At 39.4% G+C, this 21,613-nt stretch overlaps 2 protein-coding genes and 1 pseudogene across 8 annotated transcripts in view; 2 read left to right on the plus strand and 1 right to left on the minus strand.

Annotated features, from left to right (window-relative positions):
* DYNLT2 (dynein light chain Tctex-type 2) overlaps positions 1–20,880 on the minus strand; it is a 49,041-nt gene extending 28,161 nt beyond the window's left edge. For both annotated transcript variants that reach the window (XM_077120909.1, XM_077120908.1), the window contains exon 1: positions 20,643–20,880. In XM_077120909.1, the coding sequence (XP_076977024.1) occupies positions 20,643–20,768 (126 nt within the window). In that variant the 5' untranslated portion in view covers positions 20,769–20,880. The remainder of the gene's footprint in view (positions 1–20,642) is intronic.
* On the plus strand, positions 11,139–13,026 carry LOC143650967 (bifunctional methylenetetrahydrofolate dehydrogenase/cyclohydrolase, mitochondrial pseudogene; annotated as a pseudogene).
* Positions 20,605–21,613, plus strand: part of ERMARD (ER membrane associated RNA degradation) — a 95,931-nt gene continuing 94,922 nt past the window's right edge. For all 6 annotated transcript variants that reach the window (XM_077120901.1, XM_077120903.1, XM_077120904.1 and 3 more), the window contains exon 1: positions 20,605–21,072. In XM_077120901.1, the coding sequence (XP_076977016.1) occupies positions 21,070–21,072 (3 nt within the window). In that variant the 5' untranslated portion in view covers positions 20,605–21,069. The remainder of the gene's footprint in view (positions 21,073–21,613) is intronic.

Below are 21,613 nucleotides of genomic sequence, written 5' to 3' on the forward strand. Positions count from 1 at the left end.
ACTTATGGTGTTCAATCAAACTATCTACATAAGTTATATTAGGAAATGCACTAGTCAAAATATAAATTTTGTACCAAATAAACATTTTTTGCTTTAGTCTCACACATAAGGTGAGATTTTAAAATATTAATTACCATCTATTTTCAGCACCCTGAAGCAATGACATTCTTTGTTCTTCCTCATGCAAAAACATTTTTAAAATTTGTACATTTAGTCTCTATTATTATACACTCTAGGCATTCCTAGATTATACCATTTCAATCTTTAACATCTATTTTCTTTCGGATTTCATTTATGCCCCCAGCCCTCCTCCCTCTATCATTCTCACATGCAGCTTCATTCAGTGTTTTAACAAAATTGTATCACAGTTAGGTAGTATTGTGCTGTCCATTTCTGGGTTTTTACATTCAGTCCTATTGCACAGACTGTATCCCTTCAGCTCCAATTACCCAATGTTTTACCCTATTTCTATCTCCTGATGGTCTCTACTACCAACGAAATATTCCAAGCAAACTGATAACTTTGATGAAAGTTCACAACGAACTCTCAGGAGAGGCTGGCTGGACAACATTAGGAATGGAAGAGTCCAAAATCTGTAGGGCAGTGTGTGAAGCTAATGACTCTGATGAAGGGTCTGGAAGAACTCCACAGGAAAGCATCACTGGCTGAAGCAGGAAGAGAAACTGTCTCTTCGGAATCCTCCTTAAAGCGTCACTCACTGCAGAAGACATGCCCCTTAGCTGATCAGGGATGCAATCAGCTGTGGATGCAGCCGACATAATCATGACTTAAGTCCATGAAATGTCCTCATAGCAACAGATAGGCCAGCACTTGCCCAACCAGATAAACAGGCACCACCACCTGGCCAAGTTGAAACATGAACCTGATCATGACAGCTCACTCCTTGTCAATTTGGCAGCTATACACACCACCTTAAACAACATAATCTCTAAATAGAAAACAATAACAGACACATTTTTTTTCCTCACCTACCAATACTCAACTGTCCTATGTACAACTGGAAGCACATTAAATCTCCCCAGAATAGGGTGAAAGTCCTTGGGTAATATTCATCCTTAAACTTGATATCTTACAACTTAAATACTATAACGTGAACAAAACGTTCACATCCTTGTTTAAGTATTACAGTCCTTGTTTCAGTAACTGATCATGTGGTCATAGTTCATATTTATTACTACCTTCTTCCACTACTCATTCCATGTTCCCTTTACTCTCAGCAAGCACTTCAGCTGCCATGGCTCTTTGCCGGGTTGAGTGACCCAAACCTTCATTCCTGAAGTTTCAGAGCCATTGGTAGTCCTGCCTGGATTGGGTTGTTGCAGTTTTCCATCTATTTTAATCACAGGGCATGGTAGTATTAAGAGATACCCGAGGGGATCTCCTATATTCCAGGAAAACTCTTTACCTCCATTGTGTAGTTGCAGTCCTATTTCAGCCTGATAGACAAGGTCAATCACCCTAGCCAGTGAAGTAATTCCTTCTTGGCTTGGTAATACAGGGGCATGAGTAGCACAAAGTGACCAGGTGGTAGTCTTAGATTCTAGTTCAATGGAATCATTGTTGTCTCCTGGCGGAAGCACTCCCCCTTCTGGAACTAAAACCGGTAGACCAGCAGAGCTCAAGGCTGCAAGGAAAGGAATCAAAAATTTCCAAGTGGATTACTAGGGGTAATAGTGAAAGGTGCCACTTCCATTTCTACCCCTTGGTTCCTGGACCATGGATCCTGCTATAGGAGAAACAGCACCATATAGTGGATGCTGATTCAGAGCATACACAGCAGCCTGGAAAACACCATCCTAGTCCTGCAAGGTACAGTCACCTAATTTGCACCGTAATTGAGTTTTCAAAAGGCCATTCCACCGTTCTATCAACCCAGCTACCTCTGGATGATGGGGAACATGGTAAGACCAGAGAATTCCATGAGCATTCCCGCACTTCATTTGCTGTGATGAGTGTTCCATGGTAAGAAGCAATGCTGTGTGAAATACCATGGTGATGAATAAAGCATTCTGTAAGTCCATGGATGGTAGTTTTGGCAGAAGCACTGCATGCAGGGAAAGCAAAGCCATATTGAGAGTATGTGGGGATTCCAGTTAGAACAAATTGCTGCCCTTTCCATGAAGTGAGTGGTCCAATGTCATCAACCTGCCACCAGGTAGCTGGCTGATCACCTCAGTGAATGGTGCCATATCAGGGGCTGAGGGTGGGTCTCTGATGCTGGCAGACTGGGCACTTAGCAGTGACAAAGGTCAGCCTTGATGAGTGGAAGTACATGTTGCTGAGCTATGACCACTTTGTTCATGAGCCCACTGGGCAATGACAGGAGTTGCTAGGGAAAGAGGCTAACCAGTATCCACAGAATGGGTCATCTTATCCACTTAAATTACCAAAACCTTTCTTTGCTGAAGACATTCTCGGTGCACATTCACATGGAATGCAAATATTTTCATGTTTTTAGGCCATTCAGAAAGGTCTATTCACATACTTTTTCCCTAGACTTCTTTGTCACCAATTTTCCAACTATAGTCTTCCCAAGTCCCTGACCATCCAGCCAAACCACTAGCAACAGCTCACAAGTCAGTAAACAAATACACTTCTGGCTAGTTCTCCTTCCGAGCAAAATGAACAACCAGATGCACTGCTCAAAGTTCTGCCCACTGGGAGGATTTCGCCTCACCACTGCCCTTCAGAGACATCCTGGAGAGGGGTTGTAGTGCTGCAGCTGTCCACTTTCAGGTGGTACCTGCATATCATGCAGAACCATCTGTAAACCAGGCCCGAGTTTTCTCTTCCTCAGTCAATTCACTGTAAGGAACTCTCTAAGAGGCCATAGCTCTGGTCTGGGAAAGAGAAGGTAATGTATCAGGAGTGCAGATCATAGACATTTGGGCCACTTCCTGTTGTAACTTACTTGTGCCTTCAGGACCTGCTCTGGCCCTATATTGTATATACCATTTCTATTTTATGATGGAGTGCTGCTGGGCACACCCACCTATATGGCTTGGTGGGTCAGACAATACCCAGCTCATAATAGGCAACTCGGTCTCATGGTAACTTGGTGGCCAATGGTTAAGCATTCAGTCTCTACTAAGGCCCAGAAGCAGGCCAAAATCTGTTTCTCAAAAGGAGAATACTGAGCCACTGGGGCTACTGGGCGGCGGGTGCCATGCGCCTGGAGCTTTACATTCTCTGCGCCCGCCTCCAGTGCCCGCCGACTATCCCTGCTGTGACTCCACCGCTGGCACCTGCCAAGTAGCGGCTCTCCAACCACCACCGTGCCCTCTTCCGCCTTCACTGGCTCCTCCACCACCGTCCTCGACAGCCTTGCCACCCTCACCTTTCCTCCTCCAGAACAGCTACTAGGGGAGTAGAAACAATACAGAACAGCTCCCAGAGCCACGACAGAGATCAAAAAGACAGTGTACCCCATCCTGGAACGGTTGACTGTCTGGGAGAACCAGCTCTGGTGAGATCGCCGAGGGGCGCGGGCTTTCCCGGGCGGGGTGGCAAGTGGCCAGAGTCCCTCCCTTTCTTCTTCGTGGGCCAGCTGGCAGAATTGGGCAGGCGGTCCCCTCAAGCCGCGGCAGCTGGCGCCCCCACCACACGAGGCCCCCCGGACCAACTGAGAGAATTGGATCAGAAATCCCCAGACCACGGAGAATGGTGACCGGGGGGTCCCTTCCAAACACGTGACTCCCCGGTCCGGATGGGAACGGTGCACTCTCCGGGCTGCGGTGGCTGGCGCCCTCCCGCCATGCTTGGTGCCCCGGGTCGACTAGGAAATTCAGACGGGCACTCTTCCGGGCTGTGGTAGCCGGCGACCCTCCCTCCGTTCGGACCCCCGGGCCGGCTGGCACTCTTCCAAGCCGCTTCGGCTGGCGAACCTCCCCCACGGCGAGAGTTTTCCGAAGATAAAGGACCCACAGCACCTTTTACTGGTGGGACCCACAGACAAACATGTGCCATGAGCACCACCTACTGGGCAGGATAAGAAAAACAGAACCCAGAGATTTCACAGAAAAATCTTTCAACCTGTGGGGTCCAACACCCAGGGAAAACTGACTAAATGCCCAGACGCCAGCAGAAGATAACGGATCACGCTCAGAAAATTGAAAATATGGCCCAGTCAAAGGAACAAATCAATAGTTCAAATGAGATACAGGAGCTGAGACAACTAATGCTGAATATATGAACAGAAATGGAAAACCTCTTCAAAAACGAAATCGATAAATTGAGGGAGGACATGAAGAAGACATGGGCTGAACAAAAAGAAGAAATAGAAAAACTGAGAAAACAAATCACAGAGCTTATGGAAGTGAAGGATAAAGTAGAAAAGATGGAAAAAACAATGGATACCTACAATGATAGATTTAAAGAGACAGAAGATAGAATTAGTGATTTGGAGGATGGAACATCTGAATTCCAAAAACAAACAGAAACTATTGGGAAAATAATGGAAAAATTGGAACAGGGTATCAGGGAACTCAAGGACAATATGAACCGCACAAATATACGTGTTGTGGGTGTCCCAGAAGGAGAAGAGAAGGGAAAAGGAGGAGAAAAACAAATGGAAGAAATTATCACTGAAAATTTCCCAAATCTTATGAAAGACCTAAAATTACAGATCCAAGAAGTGCAGTACACCCCAAAGAGATTAGACCCAAATAGGCGTTCCCCAAGACACTTACTAGTTAGAACGTCAGAGGTCAAAGAGAAAGAGAGGATCTTGAAAGCAGCAAGAGAAAAACAATCCATCACATACAAGGGAAACCCAATAAGACTATGTGTAGATTTCTCAGCAGAAACCATGGAAGCTAGAAGACAGTGGGATGATATATTTAAATTACTAAAAGAGAAAAACTGCCAACCAAGACTGCTATATCCAGCAAAATTGTCCTTCAAAAATGAGGGAGAAATTAAAACGTTCTCAGACAAAAAGTCACTGAGAGAATTTGTGACCAAGAGACCAGCTCTGCAAGAAATACTAAAGGGAGCACTAGAGCCAGATACGAAAAGACAGAAGAGAGAGGTATGGAGAAGAGTGTAGAAAGAAGGAAAATCAGATATGATATATATAATACAAAAGGCAAAATGGTAGAGGAAAATATTATCCAAACAGTAATAACACTAAATGTTAATGGACTGAATTCCCCAATCAAAAGACATAGACTGGCAGAATGGATTAAAAAACAGGATCCTTCTATATGCTGTCTACAGGAAACACATCTTAGACCCAAAGAAAAACACAGGTTGAAAGTGAAAGGTTGGGAAAAGATATTTCATGCAAATAACAACCAGAAAAGAGCAGGAGTAGCTATACTAATATCCAACAAATTAGACTTCAAATGTAAAACAGTTAAAAGAGACAAAGAAGGACACTATATACTAATAAAAGGAACAATTAAACAAGAAGACATAACAATCATAAATATTTACGCACCGAACCAGAATGCCCCAAAATATGTGAGGAATACACTGCAAACACTGAATACCATAATAGTTGGAAACTTCAATTCCCCACTCTCATCAATGGACAGAACATCTAGACAGAGGATCAATAAAGAAATAGAGAATCTGAATATTACTATAAATGAGCTAGACTTAACAGACATTTATAGGACATTACATCCCACAACAGCAGGATACACCTTTTTCTCAAGTGCTCATGGATCATTCTCAAAGATAGACTATATGCTGGGTCACAAAGCAAGTCTTAACAAATTTAAAAAGATTGAAATCATACACAACACTTTCTTGGATGATAAAGGAATGAAGTTGGAAATCAATAATAGGCGGAATGCCAGAAAATTCACAAATACGTGGAGGCTCAACAACACACTCTTAAACAACAAGTGGGTCAAAGAAGATATTGCAAGAGAAATTAGTAAATACCTTGAGGCAAATTAAAATGAAAGCACAACATATCAAAACTTATGGGACGCAGCAAAGGCAGTGCTAAGAGGGAAATTTATTGCCCTAAATGCCTTTATCAGAAAAAAAGAAAAGGCAAAAATGTAGGAATTAACTGTCCACTTGGAAGAACTGGAGAAAGAACAGCAAACTAATCCTAAAGCAAGCAAAAGGAAAGAAATAACAAAGATTAGAACAGAAATAAATGAAATTGAAAACAATAGAGAAAATCAATAAGACCAGAAGTTGGTTCTATGAGAAAATCAATAAGATTGATGGGCCCTTAGCAAGATTGACAAAAAGAAGAAGAGAGAGGATGCAAATAAATAAGATCAGAAATGGAAGAGGAGACATAACTACTGACCTCACAGAAATAAAGGAGGTAATAACAGGATACTATGAACAACTTTACGCTAATAAATACAACAATTTAGATGAAATGGACGGGTTCCTGGAAAGACATGAACAACCAACTTTGACTCAAGAAGAAATAGATGACTTCAACAAACCAATCACAAGTAAAGAGATTGAATTAGTCATTCAAAAGCTCCCTAAAAAGAAAAGTCCAGGACCAGACGGCTTCACATGTGAATTCTATCAAACATTCCAGAAAGAATTAGTACCAACTCTCCTCAAACTATTCAAAAAAATTGAAGTGGAGGGAAAACTACCTAATTCATTCTATGAAGCCAACATCACCCTCATACCAAAACCAGGCAAAGATATTACAAAAAAAGAAAACTACAGGCCAATCTCTCTAATGAATATAGATGCAAAAATCCTCAATAAAATTCTAGCAAATCGTATCCAACAACACATTAAAAGAATTATACATCATGACCAAGTAGGATTCATCCCAGGTATGCAAGGATGGTTCAACATAAGAAAATCAATTAATGTAATACACCATATCAACAAATCAAAGCAGAAAAATCACATGATCATCTCAATTGATGCAGAGAAGGCATTGGACAAGATTCAACATCCTTTCCTGTTGAAAACACTTCAAAAGATAGGAATACAAGGGAACTTCCTTAAAATGATAGAGGGAATATATGAAAAACCCACAGCTAATATCATCCTCAATGGGGAAAAATTGAAAACTTTCCCCCTAAGATCAGGAACAAGACAAGGATGTCCACTATCACCACTATTATTCAACATTGTGTTGGAGGTTCTAGCCAGAGCAATTAGACAAGAAAAAGAAATACAAGGCATCAAAATTGGAAAGGAAGAAGTGAAATAATCACTGTTTGCAGATGATATGATACTATACGTTGAAAACCCGGAAAAATCCACAACAAAACTACTAGAGCTAATAAATGAGTACAGCAAAGTAGCAGGTTACAAGATCAACATTCAAAAATCTGTAGCATTTCTATACACTAATAATGAACAAGCGGAGGGGGAAATCAAGAAACGAATCCCATTTACAATTGCAACTAAAAGAATAAAATACCTAGGAATAAATTTAACTAAAGAGATAAAAAACCTATATAAAGAAAACTACAAAAAACTGCTAAAAGAAATCACAGAAGACCTAAATAGATGGAAGGGCATACCATGTTCATGGATTGGAAGACTAAATATAGTTAAGATGTCAATCCTACCTAAATTGATTTACAGATTCAATGCAATACCAATCAAAATCCCAACAACTTATTTTTCAGAAATAGAAAAACCAATAAGCAAATTTATCTGGAAGGGCAGGTTGCTCCGAATTGCTAAAAACATCTTGAGGAAAAAAAACGAAGCTGGAGGTCTCGCGCTGCCTGACTTTAAGGCATATTATGAAGCCACAGTGGTCAAAACAGCATGGTATTGGCATAAAGATAGATATATCGACCAATGGAATCGAATAGAGTGCTCAGATATAGACCCTCTCATCTATGGACATTTGATCTTTGATAAGGCAGTCAAGCCAACTCACCTGGGACAGAACAGTCTCTTCAATAAATGGTGCCTAGAGAACTGGATATCCATATGCAAAAGAAGGAAAGAAGACCCATATCTCACACCCTATACAAAAGTTAACTCAAAATGGATCAAAGATCTAAACATTAGGTCTAAGACCATAAAACAGTTAAAGGAAAATGTAGGGAGATATCTTATGAAACTTATAATTGGAGGTGGTTTTATGGACCTTAAACCTAAAGCAAGAGCACTGAAGAAGGAAATAAATAAATGAGAGCTCCTCAAAATTAAACACTTTTGTGCATCAAAGAACTTCATCAAGAAAGTAGAAAGACAGCCTACACAATGGGAGATAATATTTGGAAATGACATATCAGATAAAGATCTAGTATCCAGAATTTATAAAGAGATTGTTCAACTCAACAACAAAAAGATAGCCAACCCAATTACAAAATGGGAAAAAGACTTGAACAGACACCTACCAGAAGAGGATATATAAATGGCCAAAAGGCACATGAAGAGATGCTCAATGTCCCTGGCCATTAGAGAAATGCAAATCACAACCACAATGAGATATCATCTCACACCCACCAGAATGGCCATTATCAACAAAACAGAAAATGACAAATGCTGGAGAGGATGCGGAGAAAGAGGCACACTTATCCACTGTTGGTGGGAATGTCAAATGGTGCAACCACTGTGGAAGGCAGTTTGGCGGTTCCTCAAAAAGCTGAATATAGAATTGCCATACGACCCAGCAATGCCATTGCTAGGTATCTACTCAAAGGACTTAAGGGCAAAGACACAAACGGACATTTGCACACCAATGTTTATAGCAGCATTATTTATAATTGCAAAGAGATGGAAACAGCCAAAATGTCCATCAACAGAAGAGTGGCTAAACAAACTGTGGTATATACATACAATGGAATATTATGCAGCTTTAGGACAGGATAAACTTAGGAAGCATGTAATAACATGGATGGACCTAGAGAACATTATGCTGAGTGAGTCCAGCCAAAAACTAAAAGACAAATACTGTATGGTCCCACTGATGTGAACGGACAATCGAGAATAAACTTGGAATATGTCATTGGTAACAGAGTCCAGCCAGAGTTAGAAACAGGGTAAGAGAATGGGTAATTGAAGCTGAAGGGATACAGACTGTGGAACAGGACTAGATACAAAAATTCAAAAACGGACAGCACAATAATACCTAATTGTAAAGTAATTATGTTAAAACACTGAATGGAGCTGCATCTGAGCTATAGGTTTGTTTTTTTTTTACTATTATTATTACTTTTATTTTTTTCTCTATATTAACATTCTATATTTTTTTCTGTTGTGTTGCTAGTTCTTCTAAACTGATGCAAATGTACTAAGAAACGATGATCATGCATCTATGTGATGATGTTAAAAATTACTGATTGCCTATGTAGAATGGTATGATTTCTAAATGTTGGGTTAATTTTTTTTCCGTTAATTAATTAAAAAAAAAAGAATACTTATCTATAACAGATGGTAAGGCTTTGCTCCAAAATCCTAAGGGTCTGCGTTGTTATTCTCTTACAGGGGTCAGCCAAAGCCTCCCAACAGCATTTCTATTTGTCACTGACATTTCTAGCACCATTGGATCTGCTGGATCATATGGTCCAAGTGGCAGAGCAGCTTATACAGCAGCCTGAACCTATTACAGAGCCTCCTCTTCTTCCAGTCCCCACTCAAAATTAGCTGCTTTTCTGGTCACTCAATAAATGCGCCAGAGTAGCACACCCAAATGGGGAATATGTTGTTGCAAAAATCCAAAGAGACAAACTAAGCAATGTACCTCTTTTTTGGTTGTAAGAGGGGCCAGATGCAGCAACTTAACCTTCACCTTAGAAGGGATATCTCAACATGTCCTACACCACTGACACCTAGAAACTTCCACCTAGGTGATGGCCCCTGTATTTTTGTTGGATTTATAGCTCCCAAAATCTTATTGTTAGAGTAGCAACTTTGCAAAGTAAACTGAAATCTCAATCTTGTGTGGGTCTGCGGTTCAAGTGAGGGCTTTGATTGGAAAGAATGGGACCCTGAAAAACGGGATGGCGACATTCAGATTGATAATGATGTCAGTGGAGAGGTCGAAAAATGCTTGAGTATTTTCTAGATAACCCTGTAATAATCTGCCTTGAGGACACAGCCGCCCCACCTCCAGCCTGCCCTGAGGAGCTGGCCACCCTACCTTCACCTGAAGGGATTAGCCATAGAGTGATAATCATGTTTCACCAGATGAAACTGCAAATGAATGCCCTGAAGCAAGTAGCTTGGGAGATAATTCTAATTCTTTTCATGACCCATCCACTCCACCCCTCATTTCTTCCAGACCTATAAGTAGACTAAAGTCCCAACAGGCCCCAAAAGGTGAGGTACAAAGTATCATCCATGAGGAGGTATGTTACACCCCAAAATAACTATGAGTTTTCCAGTTTTTGTGGACAGAAATCAGGGGAATATGTGTTGCAATGGATTTTAAGGGTTGGGATAATGGTGGGAGGAATATAAGGCTGGATCAGACTGAATTTATTGATATGGGCCCACTAAGCAGAGATTCTGCATTCAGTGTTATAGCTTGGGGGGTTAGAAAGGGCATTAACAGTTTGTTTGAATGGTTGGCTGAAACATGGATCAAAAGGTGGCAAACAATACCTGAGGTTGAAGTGCCAGAACTGCCCTGGTATAATGTAGGTTCTCTAGAGAAACAGAATCAGCAGGAAATATCTGTAGATATAAAATTTGTAAAAGTGTCTCACGTAACTATGGGAACATAGAGTCCAAGGTCTGTAGGGCAAGCCGCAAGCTGGTAACTCCGATGAAGTTTCTCAACAAACTCTCAGGAGAGGCTGGCTGGACAACAGTAGGAATGGGAGAGTCCAAAATTTTTAGGGCAGGCTGTGAAGCTGATGACTCTGAAGAAGGGTCTGGAGAAACTCCACAGGAGAGCATCACTGGCTGAAGCAGGAAGAGAAACTATATCTTCTGAATCCTCCTTAAAGTGTCACTCATTGCAGAAGACATGCCCCTTAGCTGATTACAAATGCAATCAGCTGTGGATGATTCCACATTTTTTTTTTCTCTAAGCCACTGGTGAGTAGTGATGTGCAACACTGGAGGAAAATCAGGTTAATGAAAAGTGGGAAAAGTCAGGTTGTCTAAAGAGTAGTTTAGATGCAGAAGAGAAAGTTCAAGGGCTGAGCCCCAAGGCACTACAAAGTTAGAGGTTGGAAAGAGAATGCAGCAATTAAGGAGGCATGAGTGAGGTAAGATAAGAGAAACAACCTGGGGAATAGAGTCCTGGAGGAAAGTGAAGAAAGTTTAAAAGGAGGGAATGATCAACTATGTCAAATAATGTCAATAGATAAAATGAACACTAAAAAAGTGACCAATGTGGAGGTCATTGTTAACACTGACAAAGTGGAATATTGGGAGAAAAGCCTGAATGGAATGGATTCTAGAAAGAATGAAAGGAAAAGAATTGAAATTCTTCCATTTCAGAGAAATGGGGTAGTAGCTGGATACCAAGTCCAAAGAGAGGTGGGGTTTTTTTGTGGCTTTTTCCCCCAATATATATATGATGGAAGAATAACCCCTGAACTGTGCATACTTGGCAAGACTTCAAGAAGCCCCAGGAGTCAAAAACAACTGAAAGGCTAAAAGAGCTGAGAAGAAACTTCAGGTGCTACCTACTATAGAGGAGGCAGTTTTGTATTCAAGGATATAAAGTTAGAGGGACTTGATAAATACCTTAGGCTTTCCATGGAAACCGTGAAAAGGGCCACATCTAAGAAGAGCCACAACCTACAATCCAATATGAAGGGATTCACCCTGGGAATATGGGCATGAAACAGACAAAACTTGTGGAATTCTACAAGTTTAAGGCAATTCACCAGTAAATTAAATGTTCTCAAAGCAAAACAAAACAAACAAAAAAAAACAACAACAAAAAAACTCCACCAAAAACATTCTTCAAAGGAAAGTAACAGTTTATATATAACATATCAAAGGTGACAATATCCAGGACACAATTAAAATTATTAGACATGCAACAAAAATAAGTAAATATTATATATGGTCAAAAGAAAAAGTAGAAACAGACTCAAACCCAAATGTTAGAATTAACTGAAGGAGTTTAACAGTAATGCAGATTTAAAAGATTTTAAAGAAAAGACAGCTATAATCCCAGTGTGGGGAGCAGCACCCGCCATGGCTACGTCCTCTCATGTCCACGCTGTCCCCAGGATGGTCCAGCCCACACAGAATCTGTCTTTTCTGGAAAGAAATTTGCCCAGCAGATCCAGCAGGAGAGTAGGTGGCCTTGGACAACAGGCCCTGAGCCCCACCAGCCACTCTCACAGCGGCCTGGGCATCAGCGAATGTGGGCATCAGCAGTGAAATGATTTTGAAACCAGCTTTGAGTTCAGTGGAAGAATTACTGAATTTGACCAATAGGTTAAATAATGATGACAATATAGATGGCCTCCTCATTCAGCTGCCTCTTCCAGAGCACACCAATGAGAGAAAGACCTGCAATACTGTTTCTCCAGACAAGGATGTTGATGGCTTTCATGTAATTAACATAGGGCAGATTTGTTTGGACAAGTATTCCCTGCTCCCCGCTACACCATGGGGTGTGTGGGAAATAATTAAGCAAATTGGTATTTCAACACTAGGGAAGAATGTGGTTGTGGCTGGAAGGTCCAAGAATGGTGGAATGCCCGCTGCAACGTTACCACACACAGACGGAATACATGAACATCCTGGAGGTGATGCCATGTTACCATATCTCATCGCTACACTCCCAAAGAAACACACAATTCTTGCAGATATTGTGGTATCTGCTGCAGCCATTCCAAATCTGATCACAGCAGATATGAACAAGGAAGGAGCAGCAATCACTGATATGGGACTAAACAAAGCTGAAGATCCCATAACTGCTAAGCCTAAATTGGTTGGAGATGTGGACTCTGAAAAAGTCAAGAAGAAAGCAGGTTCTATCACTCCGGTCCCTGGAGGCATCTGTCTCATGACAGTGGCCATGCTGATGAAGAATACCATCACTGATGCAAAAAACCTGCTGAGACATGAAATTACTGGCAGGAAGTGCTGAAGCCAAAAGAGCCTGGAGTAGCAACCAATTAACTGTTTTATCTTCTCCTTTATGAATATCCTTCCAAGCCAGTTCAGAAATGCAGTTTCTTTTTATTCTACTGAAATGGTTTAAAATGGTGCTTTGTATATATTGAAAGCTTAAATGGGTGGGTGTTCGCATAAATAGTTCACACCAAAGAGCACATCAGTATCCTACTGGGCCTTGGGATTCAAGAGAAACCATTCAACATGGAACCGTGACATTGGGAATGGATGCTTAACTTTGTCAGGCCACTGCAGGTGTTAAAATTTGCTTCTTCCAGGATTTCATTTCACAAGTGCTACTCCAACAAGGGTTGATACCCACATTAGGTTCAGTAAATGTTAAGAAATGATGGCAACTGAGTAAGAAAAAAGTATACAGATTTATATGTGTATTTACTGATAGCCAGATTTATCTAAATGAAACAACTGGATGGGAAAGAAGAAATACTACATGCTAACAGTATTCCTCAACTGATATTTTGTGGTTTAGTCACTGGGAAAATGTTTAGGATTCTGTTATTAGCTCTCGTTTTACGTATATTACCATTCAGTGAAATTTCCCCATATTAGTTTTCTGGGGCTGAAAAGTCTTATGTTATAAATTATTGTGTGTATTGCCATATTTGGCATTTGCTGTATCTTTTAAACTTAACTGTCGAATTTTTTACTACTAAAGAGTATATGGGTTCTTTGGTGTATGGGTTCTGCATTTCTTGAAACCTATTTTTGAAAAACAAAACTGATACAGATTTGGGCTTGATAATCACAAAGGCAGACTGTTTAAGTATGCAATTTATTTTTCCACCAAAGAATTATCAGTAGCCTCTTGTTTTTTTCTTTGAACCTGTTGGTTTTCCTAAAAGATTTTTAAGAGCTTGAATGAATATTGAATGTAACCAGACTTTACTGATTAAAATTTTTTTTAATTAAAAAGAAAGATAGATATAATGGGTGTAGTAGAGATGGAAAAATTTCAGAATAGACTTCGAAACAAAAAAAAAGAATAAAAAACATACTATGGAAAATTACATTATCTTAATAAGTCTTTGGATGAGTTAGCAATAGATTGGACAAGGAACAAAATAAAGATTACTTGTTTGAAGATATTTAATAGAAGTTAACCTAAAGTACTGAGACAAAAATTACTGAAAATACAAATGAATAGAGCCTCAATAACTATAAGACAGTATCAACATCTGTGTCATTGGAATCCCAAAAGGAAAGGGGAGAGGCAATGGAATAGAAATATTTTTTGAAGAAATATAGCTAAAATTTTCCAAATATAATTTTATTTATTTATATTTATTAATTAAAAAAATTAACAACAAACCCAAATATAATTTTAAGACACAGCAACTTATAGATCCAGTAAGGTCAGCAAACCCCAAACCTTAAAATGGATAAATACTGAAACAAAAGTAAACAAACAGAAACCTAGGCATGTCATTGTCAAACTGCTGAAAATCAAAAATAAAGAAAAAATTTTAAAGCAAAGAAAAAAGGCATTTTACATAGCATGGAACAAATTATGAAATACAAATGACTTTTTAGAAAAGCAGTGGAAGACAAGAATACAATGAAACTTCTAAAATTGTTGACGTAAAATGACAAGGAAGTTCTTTACATAACTGATACAATAATTTCTGAAGTATATTTTTAAGGAAAAAAGCAAGATTCAGAATAGTACATATTTTGTGATACCACAAGAAGTGAATTTTACCATGAAGCTAATAAAGGTTAAAGCTTCTGGTGTCTGTCTTCCAATTACTCTTTAAAGCTCTCTACCTCATTTTTTATTACTTTTTCTTAAAGACTGACTTCTACTCAAATAGCCGAGTTTCAGGTCCCACAAAACCTAGATTCACTCTTGGCCTTCAATTTTACAAAAGAAGATACAAGAATATCTATCTATCTACACACACACACACACACACACACACACACACATTTACAGGAATATATTTAGAAAATCCAGGGATCACACAAAAGAACTAGAAACAAGAGTTATCTCCAGAAAAGAGAACTGAGTGGCTAGGGAATAGGAAAGTAAAGGAAACTTTTCCTATTCCCTACTTAAGGTTATAAAAATATTATCCTCCATTGTCTTCTTAAACTTTTATTTACTTCTAAATAAATAATACAGTTAGCTAGGTAACACATCCACAATCTTAAGCTCAAAAAATAACAAAGATGTATTGATCTGATTCATACATTATTCCATGCTAAATGTTTGTTGACACTGAACATTCATTAAAGAAATATTTGTTGAATGCCTAGTATGTTCCAGATAAATGCTGTAGGTTCTGAAGTTACAGTAGTGAATGTCACTATAATAATAGCCAGGAAGTAAGTGTTCTGCTTGTATTAACTAATAAGGATTGTTCTTAAATAGTTTATACTCTAGTGAGGAGCAGGTTGGTTGACAGACAATAAATAAAGGCAAATGATATAAGCTACTGTATAAAGTGATAATTGCCAAGAAAAAAAAATCACGACTTAACAGAAACTCGTAGAAAATTTCCAAGTAATTTTACTTACACTTTCTTTCTCTATTTTCCAAGTACTTTTAATTTACAGAAATCTCTTTATTCTGAAGCATTTTTGGGATGTTTTTAAGTGATTTTTTAAAAATTTTATATTTTTAGGAGTTACTGCTTTAACATAGGATTACTGTTGTATCCAGCTACTAAACTTTTATTAGTTTTAGTGTTTTTAAATGTTGTCTCTTGACTTTTATAAATATGTAACAGTTCTACAGATTTCTATCCTTCCTCTTTCTTTTTCATATCTAACTGTAGAGGCCAGAAGTCAAAAAATGCAGATATTAAATACCATAGGGCATAAGATGGGGAAATACCTATTCTCTTTCACTGATGCTTCTATGTGGCAGAATGTCATTGGAGTAAGACTTCTGCAATTTCTTTGCCCTTTCACTCTTCCCAAGGAGGTTTATCTGATTGGTGAGCTGGGAACAGGCAACGGGATTTAGGAGTTACATCCCTCTGGTGAACTATCTTTTAGTATTATGAAATAACCTTCTATATTCCTCATAATATCTTTGTTCAGAAATGTCCTGTGCCTGACATTAATTTAGGTTCTAGCATTCTTTTGAAATAAGTCTGCACTTTTCTTTGACATTTAAAAAAATTATTTTTATGAATAAAACGAATCAATACACAATATGAACATTCTTTTCCATTACATAGTTGCATATTCATCATCATTTCTTAGAACATTTGCAACAATTCAGAAAAATAAAAAAACAGAAAAAAATTCATATATACCATATCCCTTACCCCTCCCTTTCATTCACATTAGCATTTCAATCTACTAAATTTATTTTAACATTGTTCCCATTATTTATTTATTTCTAATCCATGTTTTCCTCATCTGTCCATAAGGTAGATAAAAGAGGCATCAGACACAAGGTTTTCAGTCACACAGTTACATCGAGAAAGCTATATCATTAGACAATCATCTTCAAGAAACATGGCTACTGGAACACAGCTCTACATTTTCAAACAGTTTCCTCCAGCCTCTCTGTTATGCCTTAACTAAAAAGGTGATATCTATCTAACGCTTAAGATTAACCTCCAGGATAACCTCTCGACTCTGAAATCTCTCAGTCACCGACACTTTATTTTGTCTCATTTCTCTCTTCCCCCTTTCAGTCGAGAAGGTTTTCTCAATCCCTTGGTGCTGAGTCCCAGCTCATTATAGGATTTCTGTCCCCCTTTGCCAGGAAAGTCCACACTCCTGAGAGTCATGTCCCACATAGGGAGGGGGAGGGCAGTGAGTTTGCTTGTTGTGTTGGCTGAGAGAGAGAGGCCCCATCTGAGCAACAAAAAGAGGTTCTCCTAGGGGTGACTCTTAAGCCTAATTTTACATAGGCTTAGCCTGTCATTTGCAGGGATAAGTTTCATATGAACAAACCCCAAGATCGGGGGCTCAGCCTATTGCTTTGGTTGTCCCTACTGCTTGTAAGTCTGCACTTTTGCTTATCCATCAGAAGTCTACCTTTCAATTGATTTTGAACTTGGGCAGGGGAAGAGAAGTGTATTAATTCTATTTTGTTCTTGTTATTAAGAGAATGCTCCTTTAAGGTAATGATTATCAACTCCTCCCTCTCCTATCCCCCACCCATATACTAAAGGGATACAATTACACTCCCTCCATTAGCAGTGGCTTCCAACCTCAATAATTATTTGGAGTTGGGGCATGTGGTTTAAAAATAACCCTTAGCAATTCTAATATACTGAAAAATCAGATCTCTACCACTCTTCCTTATATATAATATTGGCCTTTGGATTCAGTATACTCTCTATTATAAAGGATGACTCTCTTGTAATCATTTTATAAGTAGGAATAGGTTTTAAATATGATCAATTTATGGTATACACTAAAACAATCTGAGTTGATTTAACCTGTTGATACAGTATTTCCTTCCTTTGAGACTATTTAATATTTCTAGAATTAAACAAACTAGGTCATGAGATACAGTTTTAAATGCTATTGCTAGTGTTCAAGACTTTGATATGTACATACAAAAGTGAAACTAATCCATATCTTTCCAATAAGTTACATTTTTGCTTATGTGTTTCTTGCAAACAAGGATCCCAAAACATTTAAGCAGATTATGAAAAACTGAAAACTTGATTAGTTTTCATAATGAGTTTTTCATAATCTGCTTAAATGTTTTGGGATCCTTGTTTTTGCAACACTTAAGCAAAAATTTAACTTATTGGAAAGATATGGAGTAGTTCATATAATTGAAATAAGGAGAAAGCTAAACAACCAGATTAAGAAGGACAGGGATTTCAGAGTCAAGAGGTTATCCTGGAGGTTATTCTTAGGCTTTATATAGAGATCCTTTTTTAGTTTATAGTGTATTGGAACGGCTGCAGGGAAGTAACCGAAACAGTTGAGCTGTGTTTCAGTAGCCTAACGTTCACAATGTGACTGTGTGATTGTGAGCACCTTGTGCCTGGTGGTCCTTATATTCAGGGTATTGACAGATGAATAAAAAATATAGAAATAAATAAATGAGTAAATAATGGGGCAGAAGGGTAAAATAAATCAGGCAGATGGAAACACTAGTGGTCAATGGCGGGGTAAGGTGTATGGTACATATGAGTTTTTTTCTTTTTATTTCTTTTTGATGCAAATGTTCTAAAAAATGATCATGATGATGAATACACAACTATGTCCATATTGTGAGCCACTGATTGTGCACCATGTATAGAAAGTATGTTTGTGAAGATTTTTTCTCAAAAAAGTTAAAAAAAAAAAAAGACAGGAACTCATGCCTGCCATTCTCAATTTGAATAAACTTTAACCATTTTCCTTGTAATATTCTAGAAATAGTTCAACTAATGAGCTTGGTTTTGGTCTCATCCTCACCACAAAGCCAAGGAAAGTAACTGACAGCTCTACCAACTCTATCCAATGTAAGATGAGTTAGTTCTCCAAAGCAAAATTGAAGTACTATACAAAGAAAAATAAATGGAAGCAGGGAAGATAAAATCAGATGTTCATCATATAGATTTGAGTCTTATTTTTCCCTTTGCTCAGGAACATGGGAATTACCAGCTACTTCAAAGTTAGAAATGACTCAGTGCACTGTCTTCAGATACACGTAGAGGTAAAAAAATTCAAACTGAACAATGAGGAAGACATTGAAAAAGATATCCAAGATAGCTGTGATTGATCACAACCCACACCAAACATGCAATAGCTGCCTTGATTCATGTCCCCTCAGTCTCAGACTTCAACCAATAATCAGTGTTTGGGAGCACAAAATTTGAAAAAAACAACAGATTTAGTCTCCTCATCTTCGTTTGCTTTTTTTCTTAGTTGTGTGAACTCTGCTTATTTTTCTCCCTTAGTTTGTCCTTTCCTCCGTAAAGCATAGGCACCAAAGAGCCATCATGACACTTAGTGTATATATAGTCTTAGCCCAGGCATGCTGTAAGTACTTATGTAGTTTACCTTAAGATCCTATATACCCTAGTATGACAGTTAAGTTCAGGTGTCAAGTTGGCCAGGTGATGATGCCCCATTGTTCTGTTGCTGTGGACTTTTAAATTACCAGCATGTGAAATTCATCTATGGCTGATTACATTTGCAGCAGGCTAAGGGGAGTGCCTTCTGCAATGAGTGAAGTTCAATTTAATTAGCTGGAGGCTTAAAAGAGAGGTCTGAATGGAGCACAATACAGCACAGCCCAAGCAGCTCAGCATACTTCATCACAGCACTCGCAGCTCAGCCAGACATTTGTAAGCTGCAGAAAGGAATCACCTGGCAAAACCCATTGGATCCCAGAAGCTGGAAGAGAAGGCTACAGTAACAGAGAACCTCAGATGGAAGCTAGCTGCCTTTCCTCTAATGAACTATAAATTTTTAACTAAATAAATCCCCTTATTAAGAGCTGATCCATCTCTGGTGGCTTTATTCTGGCAGCTTTAGTAAATGAAAACACCTAGGCTTCTGATCCAAGTTGATCACCCTGCTTAGATCCAACAATGCCTTCTCCTTCCTGCCTCAGACTTAACCCCTTGTTCACTTGACCCTAAGAGGTCTTAAAGCCTTATCAGTGTCGATCCAATCTGCCTACCAGATTTATCTTCCTTTAATTTACTTCAGTGCAAGGGATATTGAAAATCCCATAATCAATTCAAATATATTAATATCAGCGTTTAATACATTCGGTATTTTTTTTATTTCCGTAAAACTACCAGTTAGAAGCAAAAACAACTTAAAGGTCCTTCTACAAAAACACAAAACTCTGAAATGTTGCCACAACGTTGTTTTGAAGCTTCTCTTTTTACTTGGAAGTGATCTTGAAATGTTTTAGGGTCTTCAGAAATTAGTGCTTTGCTGTTACCTCTATTTCCAGCCTAACAATTACGGATCTCACAAAGTATGTATGAAAAGAAACTAGTACAGAAAAGCGGACCAGGAGTCCCAAGACATATAGTCTCAACCCTATCATTACATAGTCGTGTATACTTGGACAAGCTAATTTTTCAGATTTTTAAAGAACAGTAGTCTTGATTACATAACGGTTCTCGAACTATGCTTACACAACTACTAGTGTTATGCTACCAACACATTTAAATATTTTCCATCGATTTAAAAAAAATCTTTTACAAAATAGTTTTAATTTTTCCTTCAACGTATTATCCAAATAATGAGGCTGCTGTTATTTGTAAAAACTCAAAACGTCTCGTTCTCACTTTTTCAGATTTTCCTTTTTTTTTTTTCAAACGGCACACATACGGTCAATTTTTGGCCAATAAAACTGTCCCTGGTTTGCATGATGGCACGAAATACGCAAAATCTCACATTTTTAAAGGGTAATAATAGTTCAATGTGCAAAATGAGCAAGTCTTAATTAAAAGGACTGAAAATGATCTCGTAAAAACCTTGTCAATCTGTAAATGTAGGGTGCTGCGGGCTAAACTAAAAGAACGTTAGCACTTAAGTCCAATAAAGGCTACCCATCCCAAGCTCAGACCTCGGCTTCCGCCCCGGAAACAAAAACCTGCCTATTCAGGGCAGGAAGAGGAGGGCATTGAGGGGGAATGTAAGGTGCGTCAACCCTTCGCGGAAGTCGCACTCACTGACTCCTTCTCGAACATGCTTGGCCTCCTCTCCTTCTTAGCCCCGGCCGGCGGCGCCTGAGGGCTCTGAAGGTTCGGAGGGTTCTGAGTGGAGGGCGGCTTTACGACCCGGCCTCGCTTATCCATCCTGTACCAAGCTCCAAACGGCCCTCCTCCTCTCGGCCTTCCGTCGACCACAAAGAGCCGGCGCCCCGCCTCCGGCGACAGCGGAAGTGATGCGTACTCCGCGCCGCGTGACGGCAGAAGCGCGACCGCGGCCCGGAGCGATGGGGCGGGCATGCTGGCGTCATCAAGCCTGAGCCGGAGCTTGGACTCAAAGATGACGGAGATAGTGGGGGCTGGCGGGAACTCGACTTAGGGTTCTCCCCGAACGTCTTGTGCTCTCTTCTGAGCCGCTCTGTTTTCAGCTCCTCCACAGTGCCAGGCAATGGTAGGCGCTCCACAAATGTTAACTAAATGAGTGAATATCCGAACGTTGGTAACTGCATGTAGAGGCAGTGTTCGTATCTCACGGTTCTTTTCAGGGGGTGTGCGTCCGCGGCTTGGAAACGCCATTGTGCTTCAGTAGTGTCGGACATGGTTAATTGCGTCTAGACCTTAGGTTTATAACGTGAGCCCGTAGGGTGGAGAGACTGAAGCTGTTTGCTATGAAACATCATGGGTGTTTTTGCTTGGTCTTCTCTTCCTGGGTGCCTCCAGTGGCTCAAGCTAAGGAACTAAGGCCCTCAGGATCAGCCTTACCTATAGTTCGTTTGCATACCTGATGAATTGGCGCCCGGCTTCTTGAGATTTGGAAATACTGTATATCCAGAGCCCTCTTTCTCTTTTAGCGCTCTACCTGCAAGTTGTTCGAGTGGCCGAAATTCTTGATCATCTCCTAGATCTAAATTGAAATTTACAGTTTTAAGAAATAAGGTAAAGCCCATTACATTTGTGTAGAGGCTCTAAAACTGTAGCAGCCAGTTGTTTAT

This window comes from Tamandua tetradactyla, chromosome 11 (genome assembly GCF_023851605.1).
Source record: "Tamandua tetradactyla isolate mTamTet1 chromosome 11, mTamTet1.pri, whole genome shotgun sequence".
NCBI lineage: Eukaryota > Metazoa > Chordata > Mammalia > Pilosa > Myrmecophagidae > Tamandua > Tamandua tetradactyla.